Source organism: Galeopterus variegatus, unplaced genomic scaffold (genome assembly GCF_000696425.1).
Source record: "Galeopterus variegatus unplaced genomic scaffold, G_variegatus-3.0.2 Scaffold3144, whole genome shotgun sequence".
Taxonomy (NCBI): Eukaryota; Metazoa; Chordata; class Mammalia; order Dermoptera; family Cynocephalidae; genus Galeopterus; species Galeopterus variegatus.
The window spans coordinates 166,730-187,290 of record NW_007729255.1 but is presented as its reverse complement, the minus strand read 5'-3'; the positions used below and the strand labels follow the sequence as shown (position 1 = coordinate 187,290).

Genomic DNA, 20,561 nt, shown 5'->3' with positions numbered 1-20,561 from the left:
TATGCTCCCCATTTTGCTCACAGTAGAAGTCAAAGTCCTTAAGCAATGGTCTACAAGGCCCTAATCAATTGGTCTTGTTTTTCTGTGCTCATCTCCTCCCTCCTTCGTTCACTCTCTGCTCAGCCACTTGCCTCTCTGCTGTTATCAAAAGATGCCTGGTCTGCTCCCACCACAGGGCCTTTTTGCATTGGGTGTTTCCACTGCCTGCAACACTCTTCCCTCACCTCCTTCAGGTGTTTTCTTTCCAGTGATGCCTTCCCTGACCACATTATTTACCAATGCACCCTGCCCCTAAACTTACATTATCCCCTTGCTGCTTTATTTTTCTCTATAGCACTTATCACATTTACAAACTATGTATTAAATTTATTTATCCTGTAACTGCCTCCCCTCATGAGAATGGAAACTCCATGAGGGCAGAAATTTTGGTCTGTTTTGTTTACTACAATATTCCTAATAACTAAAAGAGTGCCTGGTACACAGTAAGTGCTCAATAAATAATTGTTAAATGAGTAAATGTTCAACACATTGTGAATCCTCAATTTCTCTCTTGCACATTTTCTGTCTACCCCCTTTCTTTTTCCTTTTTTTTTTTTTCTTTTCCCCAGCTCTGCTTGCATTTCTAAGAGTTCAAGGATTATCTTCCTTAATGATGCCAGATCTTTGATGCATTAGATTTTGGAGGACAGCTTCAGCGTAAGGATAAATTGACAAAAACTTTTTACTGAAGCTCAAATAGAAAAACTTTGTACCACTGAAAATAATCAAGATTTTAGCCAACCCTCTTTGTTCGTAATGCCCTATGGTGTAGGCTATTCTTTAGTGAACCTTCTCCCTAGGAATCCTTCCTTCCTCAAATACCATCTTTAGGTTCACTGTCAGTGCTTTAATACCTTTACTACCTTATTTCTGCGTATGTGGGATCCGAACCCTCGGGCGGGAGCGCCGCCACGCTTCCCAAGCGGCGCACTATCCAGTGCGCCACCGGGCCGGCCCCTCTTTTTCCTTTTTAAACCATACTCCATTTTGGTTAAGTTAAATTCTCTGCACTTAAGGTAGATAAAACCTTAGCAGGACCTCAAACTAAAAACACAGAATTTGCACTTAATTGGGAGTTAACTGGTAAGAGGAAAAGGAAATCAAAACCACTTTCATCTTTGATGACATGATCTTATTTTATTATAATTTAATGATACCAAGATACAGCAGTCTCCTGATGAAATGAAAGTGGAAAAGGCAAATAACACCTTATTATTATTATAACAATAGTTTTGACCTGTGGACCCTTGAAAAGAACTACTGATTTAGATGATAAGCATATCCCCATTGTTCCCAGGAACAGTTATACAGATTTCTCACCCTCCTGCTATTTCATTTGAGTAATTGTATAGAGGTGTCTGGGTGGTAATAAAAGCAGATTATTTGTTCTGGCCTATGGTATGGTTAATTGAAAGCTGGCTCTACCTAGATAAAAATCATTCTCTGTAACCGTGGGTTATCACTGGTCTTTATCATTGAAGTCACTGCCATTGTTACTACTGTGAAAACAGCTTCTATAATCCACTCTGTATCAACATATAAGTTCTATAATGATTACACAGCTAAAATTATTCAGCAAGACAATGAACTGTGTGAACAAAAATATGTTGCTACATTGTATGAACTAATAAAGTCAAGTCAGTGTTAAAATGGAATAAAAAGGTTAAAAAAAATTATCCCTAGTTTATTCTTAACTGGTTGACACTTTAATGTGATTAAAGAAATAATGAGTCTATACTCAAACAGATGTCCATCCTTAAATATCATATTTCAGAAAATGGTGTTCATTACATAACTCAAATATATCCAAGTGCTCCCTTCCTCTACCCTTCTCAAAAAATAATCAATAGCTCTCAAAACATGCAAACAATAACTAAGCAAAACAAATCTTAAGAGGAAGAAAAATGCCATATTCAGCTATATTTCTGGCATGAGTTAGCTTTTGTTTCTTTTGCTACAAATTCAAGTTTAAAGACAAGATCATAAACCTTGTCCAGAGAATGAAGACATGAGATTCCTATGAATAAACAGGCAAGAAAAATAACAACATTTAGGTCTTATACACTGAAGTATTCTAACTTTGTTAGAAATCTTGGTGCTTTTTAAAATCAAAAGAATTCAGACCATATTTTAGTGGAGTTCTATAGTTACAGAAAATATTTCATTGACAATATAAGAAAATGAGACAATGCCTTCTTAAATATGTGTGAGAAAAACTGTTGAGTAGTCATAAGTATCACAGATAGCACTCTGCAATTAATCTAAAACAGTTACATCTGGGTTTTTTCCCATTAGCCTATTAAGAGTAATGTTAGGAAATATAAACATAAAATTTAACCTAGCCAAATTTTCTTTAATTGGAATTAAGCACTTGCTACAGGAAGACAAAGAACATTGCATATTTCCTTCTGAATGAAGTACTTAATTTTCTCAAACTTTAAATTTTTTTCTCAGATTAAAACAAGATATCAATTTATCTTGTTAGAATCTGAAGGCAAAATGAGTTTCCACTTACATGGCTTTGTTGACAATATCAATTTTAGAAAAATATAAAGAAAAAGCTGCTTTTATTTATAGATTAATTTTCTATACTGTACCTGACTGTAATGTCTGTTCAGAAACTATGGATGCATCAAGAAGAAAACAAAAAATCATTAGTAAAACAATAAGTTACAGTTAAAACCCAAAGTGTTATGACACAACATTCTAAGATGGCCTCACTTTTTTCTTTTAGGTCAATTTGATGACAATATTTTTTCTGATGGCTATGGGACACCAAAGATTATGAATAAATGACAATAACTGATACAAACCCTCTGCATCTAAGGAAAATCCTAATGACTCAGTGATGTACACCATTTCACAATCAGAAGGCCGAAGGCCTGCTCTTCTGGGGGGGGGGTGGTGGTGGTGGTGTGTGTGTGTGTGTGTGTGTGTGTGTGTGTATGAAAACTTAAGTGTGGAGGATATTGAAGATGTGGAAGATACTGTCCTAATATACATCTTTTAGTATTTTTTCTGGGACTCACCAGTTGATAAATACAATCAGTTCCGCTATAACAAGACATAAACATTCTAAAAACACTACCATGCTGTGCAAAACTGTACAAATTCCCATAGCCACAGGCTTATGGGAAAAGTGGGGTTAAGGGCACCACACTCGAAAACATCAATGGTGCCATACACAATAAAAACAGTAGCACAGTATTATTACACATGTTAAACGGTCAAATGAAAGGCATGAATACTACAATAAATAAGGCACTTCATCTTGAACAAAATATGAAGTTGGCTTGAAGAAATGGGTATCAGAAGGGCTGCAGCTTGTGAGTAACTGTGAATGATGGAACAACGGTTGCCTGAAATTGGATGGAAAGTTGAAACACCAGATGTGGATGGGTATGGCTCATAACACACATGGTGAACTGAGATGGGGAAGATATTTGAGCTGCGTGCATACGTGTACGTGTGTTTTATATATTTCTACCCATCTCGGTTCCGCTGGGTGCAGTTTCTGCATTTACCTAGTGTTCCTTGCTAGTGAAGTCATGCATAAGCTCATACAAAATTGGCATTATACTCAAATTGTTCCCTAATATATCAACTGGGTTGGAACAAATTCCCATTCTCAGAACAAGCCTTATCAAGTGTTATAGCAGAACTGACTGTACTTTTTTTAAAGGAATATTTTAGGTATATTAAAATGTGCAGGCAACTAAAGAAAACTGATGCTCAAGTTTAGGAATTACTTAGGTCCTTTGCTTCTTTTTTCCTTCAACCACTTACTTTCAATTGTTGCTTATTAATGCCTCCACATCAAAGTAGGCACAGTTGGAAAGAGGTGACAAAACACAAATCAATCAAGTCTCCACTTTTGGAAGCCAGTAAAAAAAGCCTGAAGTTGAAAGTAGTAGCTAAGATCAGATTTTTTTTTTTTTAAGGAGATCTAGTAGGTCTCAGTCCACCATCCTACTTACAGATCCCTGAGGAGCTGGATGTAATTAACTACCTTCAGAGCACCATGTGGAATTCTGAAAGAATCCATGATAATCTATTTGATTATTATTAATCTAAATACAACTCCAGAGTATATCACTTGATGCAGGAACGATTTTCTCCTACTTGAACAGGGAACATTGAAAGGTTTGGTTGGAGGCTAACAGAAAAAAGAAGTGTTCATAGTGTTGAAAAGTTAAAATGAAAAAAAAGTGGAATTAAGGAAGTTTAATTTACTTTGTCAATTATACCTCAGTAAAGCTGGAAGGAAAAAAAAAGGAAGTCTAATCTACTAAGTTCTACAACAACTGTTGAGTTTCCTGTACTACTACTTTTTTGTGCTCACTGACATGAGAAGCTAAATTCCTTTGAATCTAATAAAAGACACACAATGAAAGATAAAAAGCTATACTGAAAGCCATATATTTATGACAGATATTAAAATTGTTAATAGCAGTTAGTATCCAATAATAAGTACGACTTTATTAACTAATATGGTTTAATGCTTAGTCAAACAATAGCAATTAAAAGTTAAGACCAAGTTACAGAAACGCTTGGTGTAGTGTATAGAAAAATAACCAATATATTTATTGTTTTTTTCAAGAAAGCATTTTTCTACATAATTAGATTATTGAATTCTCTATTAAAAGTACTAACTGAATATTCTGTGAAATCCTGCCTTGTGTAAAGTTGGCAATACTTAAAACTATTTACCCCCTCAATCATAATCTATAAAGAAAACATGCATGGGCCTCAGTTTATGGCTTAATAATACCAGTGATAGTATAAACATTTTAAGAGACAAACTTCCTTTGGAAAATGCAATTTTAAAAAATTACCTTTACAGAAATTCTTTCCATAACTATTTTAACCAACTACATTCTAAAAATTATTTATGTAAATAAGTTTACATATATCTCTTGGACTTCTGGAAGGGCTATGAATAACATAATGTAAATAAAATATAAGGTAAGTATGCATACCACGCAAACTTCCAGTAGTTAAAAGTGCTCGAGCTTTGTCAGCTAAATCACTATTTAGAGTATTTCCCAGTAGCAAGATGTCAATGGCCTCTTGCTTGGAGGTGTCAAAGAAGTTATTCTGAATTGTTCTAGTAACAGAACGAGCGCCATCTTTTAACTTTCCAGCCTGTTGAGGGAGAAAGAAGCATGAACTTTCATTCTAAATAGTGTTGATTTTACTCAGTAGGTATTTTAAAACTTTAAATCGGTTTTACATGATTTTAGTGTAAAAAAAGACTTTATCATTCTGTTTTGAATATGTAATCATTACATTAAAATGCCTCAAGTTGTCACTATTTCCTTTCTTCTTTTGGATAACAGCTCTGCACAAAGAAATGAAAAAGTTCTGTGCCACAACTGCATCCAGTAATGATATCTAGATCAGTAAATGTTTAAAATTGTTTACTATAAAGGAAATAAACTAAAGCATACTTACTTAAAACAAAAAAAATTCCTCTTACATCATAACTTTTAAACTTGGGGATGGGACAGGTGGGAGAGACAGGGAAGATGAAGTAGGGACACACTGAACTTACATGCCCCTAGAACTTCAAATTACTTTGACAGAAAAATAAAATTAAAATTGCTCACAAATAATTTATATTAGTTAAAACCAAAACTAAACCTAAGAATAAAGGTCTAGTCTAAAAAGAAATCTACAATTACAGCTCATAAATAAATATTATATGTAAACTACAGTTTGTATATTTTAAGCTACTTTATTGCCTATGCAAATATAAATCATAAATATAGTAAACTTATTCCTACATGAGAGTTGATTATAACTTTTAATGAACATTTATTTTATTAGGCATGTTAGTTACCATAAAGAGGATTTATTTTGATTTTACAGATCTGGATAATTGTTTTTAAAAAAACCTCTTGCCTTTAGAAAATAACTAGTTTGCAATCTGTAATTTTTATTCCTTAAAGGAATAACAGTAATTAGAAGTTTCTTTTCAGAATACAGAGCCAATTTTTTAAAATGTTACTAAATGAAGAGCCAATTTTCTTACATGCCACTAAATGAATACCACTATATTAAATTAGGTATTTAAATTTGGTATTAAAATGTTATTTCCTTTCATAAGATACTATACGCAGATGACATTATTTGAAAAGACACTCACCATTCATATTATCAGGCAATTAATCAAAAGGAATCCAGAGAAAGGAAAAGAAAGAGCAGTTCAGATGTTAGATTTTAGTTCAATTCAGACTAGTATATTTAATACATAAAATTTCATATCTATATAAAGATAAAAGATCACTGAAAATATATGTAACCTCTGTACATATATTGTTTTAATCACTGCAGAAACAAAAAGAGAGAAGAACATAAAAATATTTTAAGCAACAGTTGTAGAGAATCAGCTCTTAACAGCAAGAATTATGTTGTCTATTTAAAAGGAGTAAATGAAAGTTTAACAATTTCAGGTTTTTAAAAATAGGGACCATTTAGAAAGTAAATATTTGTAAAAGTCAATACAAATTATTTCTACAAGCGTACTTCAAAAAGTTCATGGAAAAATAGAACTGTAAGATAATGCAAATCTTTCTGTGAACTTTTTGAAGTATTCATGAATGAGTTGAACAAAAGAAACTTTGCAGGTGAGGTAGAGAACCTCTGGACTGAGGCATGGCACTGTATGAGACACAGAAGAGGAGGAAGATTTAGAAACTAATAGAAGACTTGGAGATGAAGAATGGCCTTTAAAGAATTTCAGTTGCTATATTGGAGAAGCTGAATGAGAACTATAAAAGTGGTAAATGTTCTCATTTCTATTCCTAGAATAATTTGAGGAACTGCAGAGATTTAGAATGTTAATAAATTCAAGTGAGGCCAGGGTCCATAAAAAGTTAAACAATATTTAAGTATATAAAATAATGAAAAATACCTAAAGCATGGTTCCAGAATCCCTCAATGAAGGCCAAATACTAGAGTGGAAGTAGTCTTTAGATAATACCAGCAATTAAAAAGTAATGACGAGATATAGAATTATAATTAAGTCCAACTCTCGTACTTCTTTGGCACATTTTAATAGCCTCCTTTTCAAGGTAAGATAAGTAACAGGATAAAAACCAAACAATTAAACCCTAATAATGTTGGGTTCACAGTAGGTATTGTATAAATTGTTGACTGATTTACTTCTCCATCTAGCACTTATCACACATCTATTAAACGGTAGGCACTGTTGAACAAGCAAAGCAAAATGAGATAGAACCCTTTATTAGGACAACTATAATTAAAATCATATTTATAATCAAAATAAACAATATATTTCTAATCAAAATAAAACATATACAAGGGGAAATCATGAAAAAAATATAAGCAATACATATATAGCCTTAGTGGGTTATCACTAAATGACTAACTAGTCGTCTTACATACAAATATATAGCCCCCAAACCTAGGGAAATATCTATCTGCCAGGAATCATTAGTATCCATTGTAGAAGGAAGAATCAAAGAGGGCATAAAAACATGATAATACAGAACTCAAAAAGAGATATTTATTAATTAAAAAAGCTATTAATTAAAAAAAGGTCATTTAAAAGTTTTTTTAATAGAGGAAAGAGAGGATTTTTTGTAACGTTATGAAAGATCTAGCTCTACCTTCGCCTTCCCTTCGAGAGCTCCAGTTCCTGCATATATCTTACTGATTGAATCACCATTCACAGACCACATTGACCGAAAAACTTCTTGAAAGCGAGTCACCAACTGAGGCTTTTCAGCTAAGCCGAGAGCTTCCAATTGTTTAGCTAGCATCTAAAACAGCAAAAGAGAAACTTTAATAAGTACATTAATACGTTAATTGTAATTTGACTTTAAGTACTACCAGAATCAAACCAAAAATGTATACTATAGGACTATGTGGGATTGGATTCTGAAAACATAACAGTTTGCTAGGCTAACTGTATTATTTCCCACCATTTCAATGTTTAAAGTAAATACCACATCAATGAAAATTACAAGTAACTTAATATTTTCTTGTATTAAGAACTTCTTTCTGATTAAATGATAAAATTACTTATATTAAAATGTCCCTATAGGGCTGCCCCTGTGGCTCACTCGGGAGACTGCGGCTCTGGTAGTGTCAAGGCTGCAGGTTCAGATCCTATATAGGGATGGCCAGTGCACTCACTGGCTGAGCGTGGTGCAGACCACACCGTGCTGAGGGTTACGATCCCCTTACGGTCAAAAAAAAAAAAAAATGTCCCTATAAGTTAGACTAGTAGTTTAGCTTGCTCACTGAAAAGACCTAATTAATCAACAGCATGCATTAGAATAGAGAAACATATTTACCTAGTTTACCTAAATATGTATGGAAATAAGTTTTTTTTTTTTTTGTCTTTTTCCGTGTCCGGCAACGTATCGCAACCCTCGGTGTTGCTCCTGCGCCTCGCTCAGCCAGTGAGCGGAACTGGTCTGTATGTGGGATCCGAACCCTCGGCGGGAGTGCCGCCGCGCTTCCCAAGCGGCGCACTATAGCAGTGCGCCACCGGGCTGGCCCGTAAGTTTTTTTTAATTTTTAGATTTGTTTTTTTAGGTTTAGGTAATTAAGGTAAGGTGATTATAAGAAAAGAAGAGCTGGGGCCGGCCGGTGGCTCACTCAGGAGAGTGCGGTGCTGATAACACCAAGGCCACGGGTTCGGATCCCATATAGGGATGGCCGGTTTGCTCACTGGGAGAGCATGGTGCTGACAACACCAAGTCAAGGGTTAAGATCCCCTTACCGGTCATCTTCTAAAAAAAAAAAAAAAGAAAAGAAAAGAAGAGCTGCTCTTAAATTGTCACAAAAGAAAATTAAGTTACAGCTGTGCCTAAAGTCACGACCTCTTTTTATGAATAAAATCTATATCAGTAATACTCATATACATAAGGGAAAACTAGGGGGAACACAGTATGCACGGAATTGAAGGACCTTTAGACTACCACAATTCCCTCATCACAGATAACAATAAAAGTGTTCAGAAAAGTTATTGATCTTTACTCTGTATGATCTCTAGCCTAGAAATCTGGCAGAGTCCAAGCAACGTACAATCCTAATCCAGTCTGTTTCTATTTGGAATCCAGTCATATTCTATGCCTTGCATTTTTACTTAACTTTTATCTGTAAGTATGGTGATTATCCATTATTATAGAAGAATCAAAAAGTAAAATAATATAAAAAACCCTAAACTGGGTTCATTTTATTACCTAGAGATTTATGCCAGAGCTGTTCTTTGCTAGCACGTAGAATAAAACAAAATAAGCACCCCCAGGACCTTCTTTATCATTAAAATGGCTTTCTGTCTTCAAGGAATTAGGCAAAACTGATCTTACTTCAGTACTAGTTTGGTTTTGCCTATGTTAGCAATAAGTTTTGTAACCAATCAACCAATTGCTATACTAGGGAGTATTCTCACACCTAACTACAAACAGTGGAGAGTCAGCTAAGTCAGATCCTGAAAACTAACACCTGTCACACTTTTTTTTTTTTTCCTTTTTGTCTTTTTTCGTGTCCGGCAACGGATCACAACCCTCAGTGTCACGCCCGTACTGGACCGGGACCGGCAACAGGATCGCAACCCTCGGTGTTGCGCCCGCACCTCGCTCAGCCAGTGAGCAGGAACCAGTCTGTATGTGGGATCCAAACCCTCGGCGGGAGCGCCGCTGCGCTCCCAAGCGACGCACTGTAGCAGTGCGCCACCAGGCCGGCCCCATGCCTGTCACACTTTTAATGAAGAGTTTCAAGTGTCTCATAAGGTTACTCTCACAAACCATATTTGGCCACTTAAAACTAGAATTTAAAACAAACCAGAGCCATGTGATAAACTCTATCAAAATGACCAACATGCCTGCTTTCACTCTTCTTGTCTCTGTCATATTTTCTAAGTAAATTATAACGATAAACCTAAATGACAAGTTTCAAAAAAGTCCAAACAGTAAAATTTATTTAGTTACATAAAAAATACATTTCTGTAGCAAACAATTTTACACATCGTACTTTCATTTTTGCGATAGAAAGAACCTCAGTGGTGGAGTAACTAATTAATCAATATTCTGGCCAAATTCAGGATCATTAACTAGAGGAAATAAGTTATTTTCTTATTCCTGTTTTTTATAGTATGTGAAAACTATGCTAAGTTTCTAATAAACTAAATGAAGACCCACAACAGCCTTATGACCCTAACTTGCAAGATAGGGAAGACTTAGAAAGCTCAGCACTGCTCCACAGTTTGTCAAATAGTTGAGACTATGTCTATGTTAGACTGACTTTGATGGATAAGTGGTATAGAAGAAAAACTTTTAAACAAAGACCTTATCAGAGAAGTTGAATCTCATTCATTTTCATTCTCACTAACAATAGGATTTTCATCTGATCCTGTTTTTTATAGCCACTGATTTAAAAATGCCAAACTGTATTGAGTTAAAAAGTGTCAAGAACATAATCCTATAGAATTGGACATGTGAGAGCAAACCGTCCTCATCCTAAGACAGACTTTTAAAAGACAACACAGAAAATAATGACAATATACATATATATCTATGTATAGATATGTATCTTTTTTCCCAAAAGACAGGTAAAAGAAGTGATGATTGGAATAGTGTAAATAGCAGTTTTTAAAGGGAGAGTTAAGGAAGAATAGAATAAAGTCGATAGACAGCAATGAACAGCAGGTAAAGGAAACATTTAAATCAAAAAAGATTTTGGCCAAAAAAAAAAAAAGACTAGAAGAAAAGAATGCCATTAATGAAGCATAACTTCATTTATATCTTCTGAAAAGTAACTAATGAGAAACATAAATATTATAAAAGCACTCAAGAGGCATATAATACAAGGCACATCCATTTTAATTTGTTTTTTACCTCTAAGCCAAGGAATGCCTGCACACTATTTGTTCTATCAAGACAATCCAAGCAGTTTGTTCGAACTGTACCACTCTGACATCTGTAACAAATTCAACTAAGTTAAGCAGCTAACTTGGAACAAAAATAGAGCTAAAACAAACAGAATAACTGAGGTGATTAAAATGTAGCACCCACTTCCCCCCTCCAACATTTTATTATTACAACTTCAAACATACGAGAAAGATGAAAGAATTATACTGTGAACATCCATATACTCACCACCTAAATTTTACAACTGTTAACATTTTGCCATATATTCTTCATCACATATCTATCACACCCTTGCTTTCAATTAGGCCAGTAGTTAGGAGGTAAACATACATTCAGGTTTATAATCCTACAGTTTTTTATACATTAAAGGTAATCAAATACTTAAATCAAAAACTTAAGATCTGTTATCACTACTGACTGTCTTATAAAATTTCTATGGCACTGATACTAAATATCATAAAATTTTTTTAAAAATTAAAAATTTCAGTTTTGTTTACTAAAGTTTACCTCAACTTATATTCTGAACTTATATCTTTCAATATTTACTTTTCTTCTCTATTTCATATGCAAAACCTGAAGATTTAAATTATATTAAAGTAGACAGTAAGCAATATCTTTTACTTCTACTTTCATTTAATAGTCTTATCTGAGGTCAAGAAATATTACAATATTAGTTTTAAAAGAGAAGTGAAACAGTTTCATAAATAACAGTACGAGGTCTGGAGCCAGATGAATCCTAGCTCTAACACTTTCTGCTTATGTGACTGGGAGAAGATTATAGCCTATGCCTCAATTTCCTCAAATGTAAATGGGTATAATAATAGAACCTTTCCCTACCATTGTTATTATTGATACATGTAAAGACTAAGTACACTTCATGTCCCATAATATGTGCTCAATAATGTGACTATTATTATTTTTTGAATCCTACACAAAGAAAAACAAGCCTAAAATCAAATATTAAAAAGATATTTTATTTAATTATAAACTTCAATTTAAAAAAGGAAATTTAAGAGTTCAATGTTAAGAATAATTTTTAAATTATAGCAAAGTTCAAATTTAAAGACAGAGATACCTGGCTGATCCTGCCAGAAAAAAAAAAAAAAGAAAAGAGAAAGAAAGAACAGGAAATAAAGAAAAAAAGAAAGACAGATAAAGAATAGAGAAACAGAGCAATCAAACCTTTGAACTTCACTTCCATTGAAATAAAAAAATCCATAATCTACAAACTTCTGGACTTGAGGTTTAAGAACACTATGTAATTTTTCCACCTTTCCTCCTTTAACCATTTGATGATAGTCAAAATTCACCATCTGGATATCAGCAGCATGCTCAGAAGCTTTCAAATGACTCTGAAAGTAAAATGACAAATATTCATCTAAATGTTAACTAAACATGATCTTATCAATATAATGTTATAAATGGAACCTTAGGTTTTAAATTAAAACCTCAACACAGTCCCTTGAAATTTTACTAATCCCACAAAGCTTTCAGTAGCACTAGCAGTAAAATGGAAAATTAATTGCTGATACCCAATGACATCTTTTCCCTAAAACCTCATATACTATCCCTGAGAGATTAGGTGACATAATTAACATCAGGGAATTTAAATAATCTCAACTGGTTTAAAAAACAAAAAATTACTTCCAATCATCAACATTTTATTTTTACAACATAAATTTAATAACTGTTTATACCCATTATAGAACTGCAAAATAAAGTATCTTATTTTTTAAGACAATGCTTATCAAAGACTGAGTCATTTTTTATATCTTCCTTCATTACATACAATATATTTTTTAAGTTTACCACAAAAAGTCACTCTCTTATAATCTGTTTATTAACAATATTTATTTCATAAGGTTAAAAAACCTAAATAATTAGGTTATTTTCAGACTCATAAAGTGAACTTCAGAAAATGTTTTCTAACCATTTTTATTAATTTATTAATAATCTCATGTAACACTATACTTTAAATTAATCCATTATTAATTCAATAAATGTTTATTAAAAATATTTTTTCTTTAGAAGTCAAGCATTTCTTTGTGTTTTTTTTTTACTTGGAATTCTCATGTTTTCTCTCATCAATACAAGACTGTATATAGTCTTACATGTATCCAAATATATTATTTACCATTTCATAGGTTAAAAACAATGACTGTGGTTTCTAGGAAGCAGGCAAGGCAATGACAGATGAAGGAAGAAACTGCCTGATATTTCTCTACTAGTGACAGATGAACATATTTTGGGGAGAGAGTATTTTTCTGCTTCTCTACAAAATAAATAAGCAGATTAGAAAGCAGTGTCAATTGCCGTAAGAGCTTTCCAGAATACCGATTTCTGAAACATAAGCCTAAATTATTTCCTAATAGCCTGAAAGAGTTGAAGGTTCCAACAAGTACCCAACATTTTTCTAGAAAGTAATTTACTTCCTGGGAGAATTTCATTATTGTATTTTTTTTTTAATACCATCCTAAGAGTCCAGGAGCCAGAACAGAAGAAGAAATGACCATACTTACCTGGAAAGCCTTACTTAGCATATGTTCACCTTCCTTAGATCCAAGCAAATTTACTATTATTTGTTTACCATATAAATTCTTAAGTGTTCTAAAATGCCTATGAAAGAAAGAAAGAAAAAAAGCATATGTCAAATGATAAGCCTAAATTCTTTTTCATTGTTTTTGTTTTCTTTTTGTGGTTTTTTGTTTATTTTTACTTTTTCTCTTTTTTAATTTTATTTATCTAAAATTTTTCCAATAAACAAGAATCGATTTTTGAATGGAACCTATGTGGCAGTATTTTAAACTCATAGAATTGGCAAAATTGGTTACAAATTCATCTACATGGTCTCAAAACTCTGAGTTTATGAAAACTCAGTTATAATACAATTTCATCTCTGACTTATGGATTCTGAGATTCCCACCTAGCTGGAGCTGTGGAATAATCCAGCAACCTTCCCACTCTGTGAGGCTGGCACCAGACAAGCCATAAACTTGGCTAGGAAGGCTGTAAGGGCAGAGGGTGAAGGCTGCACCTCACACATGAGGACATCACATACTCTGTGAGTATTCAGCGCTAGCTCTAGCTTAAGAAAAATGGGTCCCAAATATGAGTCTTTTTTCTCTCCAGCTTCCAACCATTCCAGAAGCAATGCCATACAAAGGAAACATAACATGAGCTACCCCTATAATTTAAAATTTTTAAATTTCGAGAAAGTACCTTAAAAAAAAGTAGAAACAGAAGAATTTAAATATATTTTAACTCAATACATCTAAAATATCATTTCAACATGTAATCAATATAAAACAAATATTAATGAGATATTTTACATTCTTTTTTTCTTTGCACTAAGTCTTTGAAATCCAGCATGCATTTTCTACTTCCAGCACATCTCAGTGTGGACTAGTCACATTTCAAGTGCTACCTAGCTACATGTGGCTAGTGGCAACCATACTGGACAATGCATCAGAGAGGAAGTTTTAAGGCCAAGAGATCAAGACCTCCATTTTCAGTGCTACCACTCCTATAAGTCATAACACTAGGTGTCACAGTATTCCAATTACATTAGGAGCCAGAAGGAATTTTACTTAGTACCAAAAAAGTTGAAATGAATCAGTAAATATAACTAGTCTCACAGCTTAACAATATCAAAACTTACAGCACTGTGTAAAAATAATGTTTTACCTATCGAAAGCAGGTGCATTAGCTTCAAATCCCCTTGACATACGGACACGATGGGATCCCACCTTAGGTAAGAAAAAATATGTTTAATCAAACTAAAAACCAACATGTAGACAAAAGAAACACCACTGCTTACAATGTGTAATGATTCATTTGCTGAACACGCAGTAGTAAATCAAATCATTGATCTTCACTCAAGGTATTCTTTTTAAAAAACAAGTTCTCGGGGTTTCCCCTCCCTTTTATTTCTAAAAAACCAACCTCATAAAAAAAAACAAAAAACCTAAGAAAAAACTAAAAGTTATACCACTATGAAATGCTTATAAACCAACAGAAACTTTTATTGATGAAAGATATTTTTAAGAGTGCTTTCATACCTCTTGTTTTAAGCTCAAACTGCATGTCCTGTGTTAAGTTAACTGATATTATTACCACTTGGGCAATAAAAAAGGAAATACAGACAGGTGAAATAATTTGGCCTCTTAGATTAATACGACTAATTCCAAAAAAGATTCAGATGAGATTTTACTGGTCCTAACCTAAGTTCCTATTCTTCCAAGCAGCTTACCAGTACAATGTCTATGTGTTTTTTTCTCCACTATCTGAATACTCTCTTTACCAGTCCCTCATCAAAAGCTCCAACAAATTAAAAATATCATTCCTTCCTGGAAAAACAGACTTTCCAGGTCAACCTCGCAGTCACACAAGTATAGTAACAGCACGTTTTGATGCATCAGAACTTATGGGTTAAGCGAATTAAACAAGATGGAAAACATCTACCTATTGTGTATTGTTACACTTTTTCTTTGGAGAGTGGCAGAGAGATAAGGCAGAACTGAGAAAGATCTAACAGATGCCAAGAAAAAATATAAACGAGACCAGATTATTTCCCTGAACTTCACTTAAAAATGAACATTTCTCTCTGAGACTTTGGGATCAAAGTTCCCCCAAAGTCACTCCCCAAAAGTGACGTTAAAGGGGGTGTGGGAGGAGGGTCGACAAATCAGTCATACAATTTAATAAAACCGGAAAATAAGTTCTAATATGCTAATTTAATTCCAAAATTGAATTAACAGTACTATCATTCATTAAGCATTTTTCCTTGCTGTCCTAAGTCAGACAATCTAATGACTGTCCTGATAACTAGTGGCTTCTCTTTAATTTTTTTCTTTTTAATAAGAAATTGATTAGCCTGTCTATATTCAATTTCATTTTATAGTACTCAGAACTGCCAGAGCTAGCAGAAAGCAGAGCCTAGAGGGAGGAGATCAGTTAGAAAACTTAGAATCTTCCACACTAAGAGAAATTATGAAGACCTTAACTGAAATGATACTGGTGGGGGGAAAAAAAAAGTCCCAATGCCTAGGAAAATGCTGGTGCTTAGTATCATGGGGCTACCTTTCCTTGCTCAGGATTGGCTGCTTCAAGGCCATTAGAGTAGGATTCTGCAGAACAGAAGTTTTCAACTTTGGTAGAGAACCTAGTTAAAAATGCAGATTCCTGGCCCCATTCCAAGATATTGTTTCAGCTGATCTGAAGTTGAAGCCATGAATCTACATTTTAAAATCACTTCAGATGATTCCCTTAACAGCTTTTAATTAAAAAACCATGGTGGAATTTATCATGGAGGATAAGAAGCAAGTCAAGAGACAACTGCCTAAGGATTCCCTGTCTGTGACTTCTGAAATGAGACATCTCACTAGGCAACACTAAGTTCAAGGATCCCCTAAAATAAATTCCAGTCCTGAAAATATACAAGACAACTAATAACCATATACAACTAAAAGTCCTTGTTTGTCTTCTGTGGATAATTAATCTTTGGACTTGGTTTTTTTATTTAAAAAAATCAATTATATATTTTTAAAGTCTTTTAAAATCAATCATGTATTTTCATTCCTTTATTACCTACTCATTCAGAATGGTGGGGAAAATGGTGGGAAAAATCTATTTCTATTCACAAGAATGTTGACTGTAAAAACTACTAAGCTAAATAAGAAAATCACTGACCCAATCCTCAACCCAACCCCAACAATTTCTATGAAGAAATGCATAATTTAAAAATCCATAGTTTTCCTCCCATAACCATATGACAATTGCCAGCCAGACTACCTACAGGGAGGCCACAGCATACAGAAGTAAGGAAGTCCTACCTAAGAAGGATCCCTCAATATAACTACTTAGGATCCAACCTTATTGAATAATCAAACACTGTAATTCTGAGCTTCTTAATAAAATAACACAGAATGCAGTATAACGGCCCATAAATAGCTTACTAGAATCTCTTACACTAGTCTTTCCCTAAAACAAAAGTATTCACCTTGCATCCGAGCTTTATGATTTTCTTTTGGTGGCTAGCCGGTATGGGGATCCAACCCATGACCTTGGTGTCACCAGCTACGCTCTCCCAAGTGAGCTAATCAGCCAACCCCCTATGATTTTCTTAAAGCAAATATTCTAAACAACCATTGATCACAAAAGCTTAGGAGAAGTGGTGTTGGATTGGGATTCTTTCCAAAGTGAGATACGAGGAGAGAGATATCTATTTAAATTACCACTATATGCCAAAGAGAAAGCCCATATAAGTCAAACTGGTCTTGAAAAGAACTCAAGAATTTTTACAAAGAAGTACAAATGCTGATCCTTGTCAATTCTTGGCTTATCTTAAATAAATTGTATTAATGAAAAAGTTCAAGTGGTCTACAATTTTTATCCAAAATAATCTAGAATGTGAGAGATCCAGCAATAAATAAAAAAAGGTGGGCCGGCCCAGTGGTGCACTCGGTAGAGTGCGGCGCTTGGGAGTGCAGCGGCGCTCCCACCGAGGGTTCGGATCCCATATAGAGACTGGTCCGCTCACTGGTTGAGCGCGGTGCGGGCGCGACACCGAGGGTTGTGATCCCGTTACCGGTCACGAAAAAAGACAAAAAGGAAAAAAAAAAAAGGCAACATTTTTTCTGTCCCTTTTCTCAATACTGTAGGCTAAGGCACAAAAATTACTAGACTATACATGTCCAGAAGCCTAAAATGAATATGACTAACACTTTACCAACTAAAGTTTTTGAACAAAAATAAAATGCAAAATTACACTATTATAAGCAATCCAATACTACAACCTTACATGTTTTGAAAATCTTATATTTTAAAGATTAGACATTTATTTCAACAAATGAAAGTTTAAAAAATGATCAGAAAGCGAGCCAGAAAACATATTGAAGATGACAGGTCACCACAAATTATCAAATAAAATTCCAGTAGCAGATACATCATTGATAACAACAACAGCTAACCCTGACATGGTACTGACTGTACCAGGCACTATTCTAAGTGCTTTTCATTTAATCCTTAAAACAACCCTATGAAGTAGGTACTATTAAAATTATTCTCATTTTACAGAAAAGGAAAGTGAGACACAGAGGGGTTAAATTACTTGCCCAAGATCACATAGCTAGTAGTGGTAGATTACGGATCCCAATTGCGAAGCCTGGTCCCAGATGCTTTGTTTTAACTACTACATTCTTCTGCTTAAAGAGTTTAAACTGTCATATACTCTAATAACATGATAATACGGAATCACTTTGAAAATGAGTGTGCTATAAAAACCTCAAATTTTCATTTTTTTATTTTATTTTTTTCTGTTTAAAGACACTTTATTTAATATATATTGTTGATTGATTAACATTGAACTCACAGCTAGCAGCACTGTACTCATGCCTGAAGGAAGCTCACCTACACATATTTTCTCCATGAGGCATATCACAGTATTCTTGTACTTAGGAACACTGAACAAGCACTTCAACACTACACTTGGTTGCCATTTTAAACATCAAAATCACCAGCAAAAAGAACAAAAAATGTGAAAAAAAACGTGGTACTACACAGTATGCAAAAGGGCCACTTGTACAGTATGAAAGCTAAAACAAGTAGGCACAAAGTTGTCTTATTTGACCTCAGCTAGAAATGTGTACATTGGGTGAATGCTAAAACCTCAAATTTTTAATGTGAAATATAGCAGATGAATTTCTATGGATATTTGAAAAAGCATTAAAGGAAAACATACATAAGACAATTCCAGCAACTCTATCAGATTTTTATTTGTGAATCTAGCTAATATTAGTAGATGGAATAACAGAACTATCGATGAACTAATAAACTATTCTGTAAGTTTAGAAAATATGGAAAATTTTGAGAGGAAAGAATTATAAAAACTGAATGTATGTAAACACATACTTGCAACCCTGGTTGCTCCCAGAACAGTGGAACAGATCCCCGGATTTGTATGAAGGAAGAAACAGAGTCATCTAAGTACACAACCTACAAAGAAAAGTAATATATAAAATATTTCCAAAGAAAAAGTCACCACTCTTGTATTAGAAAAAACACCTCTGTTTACTAAAATCTGTTGGACACTAGTTATATTTTATGACCTATCTCTTATATACAAACTGTCCTAATCAAAATTTCCAAAATAGCCCATTAAGTTTGACTTTTTTTTTCAATAATTAGATTAATCAAGAAAATAGTGAAAAATAAGCATAAGAATTACAGCATTTAAAAAGGAATTCCTTTTAAATCTCAATATTTTACATATATACCTTCATATTTGATTTAATTTTTTTCTTTAGCTTTTTATATTTTTCAAAACCTAATTTGATAATCTGAGTTGGGCTGGTGACATGGCCTGGATTAACAACTGTATAGTTTCATAGCCAAAATATCACAACGTTAAACTTTTAGATGGTACACATTTCTACCATTAAGAATTGGGTCTGATTTAATTTCACAGAAACACAAGTTTTCTAGCTCTATAATTGAGGATTTTTTAATTCAAAACCAAAACATACAACATTGACTATGCCATGCTGATTAGTGGATATCTTGCTACTTATCTGAAAAGCCATATCTAAATAACTGTGTTTTAGGGAAGCCTTTCTTAAGGCCAATAATTAGCCAAGAACAATCATAAAATGACATTATAGATGTCAAAATGAGTTCTGAATCAAACAAAAATCTGTCATTCTAGTATTTTCTGTGCCTCTCCCATAATACGTGAATTAAGCAATATAAAACACTATATACCTGTTCTGTTTCTACAAAATTGGCTACATGACCATCATCATTTGTTCCCCGGACATTAAACCTGGTCCCAGCTCGTTCACAGCTTAATCTTGAAATGAGGCAAGCCTTTGCCTGTTTATGAGCAGCATAAATTGTTCTGATTTCTACTCCTCCACACATGAGGCGTAATAACCAGTCGTCACAATTCACACCATAGTGCTTGAGATGCAAATGCAAAGACTGATTCCTAGCAGAAAAAGAAATAACTGTGTTAGTTTACTGAGTACTAAACAATATAGCATAAATTTTTAAATGGTGTTCCTGGAACAGTAACTTAATGTTATTAAATCAAAAGGCACCCAAAATTAATCAATTCATTTACACTTACTATGCTAGGGATCAGAAGATAGGGCTATGAAATGAGATCCTTGGACATGTGATCTATGGTCCATAGAAAAGCATATTTTTTGTGTTTTTAGTATCTGTACCCCATTTTTGTTACATCTTTATATATAATATATTTTAGCCTAACTTGCTCTGAAAAGGAACAAGTCATACACATATTTCCATCCCACTTTATAAAGCTCTACTTTTTTTTTTTTGTCCTTTTTGTGACCGGTAAGGGGATCGCAACCCTTGGCTTGGTGTCGCCTGCACCGAGCTCAGCCAGTGAGCACACCGGCCATCCCTATATAGGATCTGAACCAGCGGCAGGAGCGTCGATGCACTCCCAGGCGCCGCACTCTCCCGAGTGCGCCACGGGGCCGGCCCAGTATAAAGCTCTACTTTTAAAGTTCAACTTTAGGGCCGGCCCGGTGGCGCACTGGATAGTGCGCCGCTTGGGAAGCGCGGTGGCGCTCCCGCCCGAGGGTTCGGATCCCA

The 20,561-nt window shown here is 34.1% G+C and overlaps 1 protein-coding gene across 7 annotated transcripts in view; it reads right to left on the bottom strand.

The window, feature by feature from the left end:
* SYNJ1 (synaptojanin 1) overlaps positions 1-20,561 on the bottom strand; it is an 89,650-nt gene that overhangs the window by 35,513 nt on the left and 33,576 nt on the right. For 4 of the 7 annotated variants that reach the window (XM_008584090.1, XM_008584086.1, XM_008584092.1 and 1 more), the window contains exons 4-12: positions 19,701-19,926; positions 18,852-18,935; positions 14,628-14,689; positions 13,463-13,559; positions 12,126-12,295; positions 10,911-10,992; positions 7,674-7,826; positions 5,019-5,175; positions 2,637-2,660 (exon numbers count right to left, since the gene is read on the bottom strand). In XM_008584090.1, the coding sequence (XP_008582312.1) occupies positions 2,637-2,660; positions 5,019-5,175; positions 7,674-7,826; positions 10,911-10,992; positions 12,126-12,295; positions 13,463-13,559; positions 14,628-14,689; positions 18,852-18,935; positions 19,701-19,926 (1,055 nt within the window). Of the gene's footprint in view, positions 1-2,636; positions 2,661-5,018; positions 5,185-7,673; positions 7,827-10,910; positions 10,993-12,125; positions 12,296-13,462; positions 13,560-14,627; positions 14,690-18,851; positions 18,936-19,700; positions 19,927-20,561 lie in introns of all 7 variants that reach the window. The other 3 variants (XM_008584085.1, XM_008584091.1, XM_008584089.1) reach the window with 1 other exon arrangement.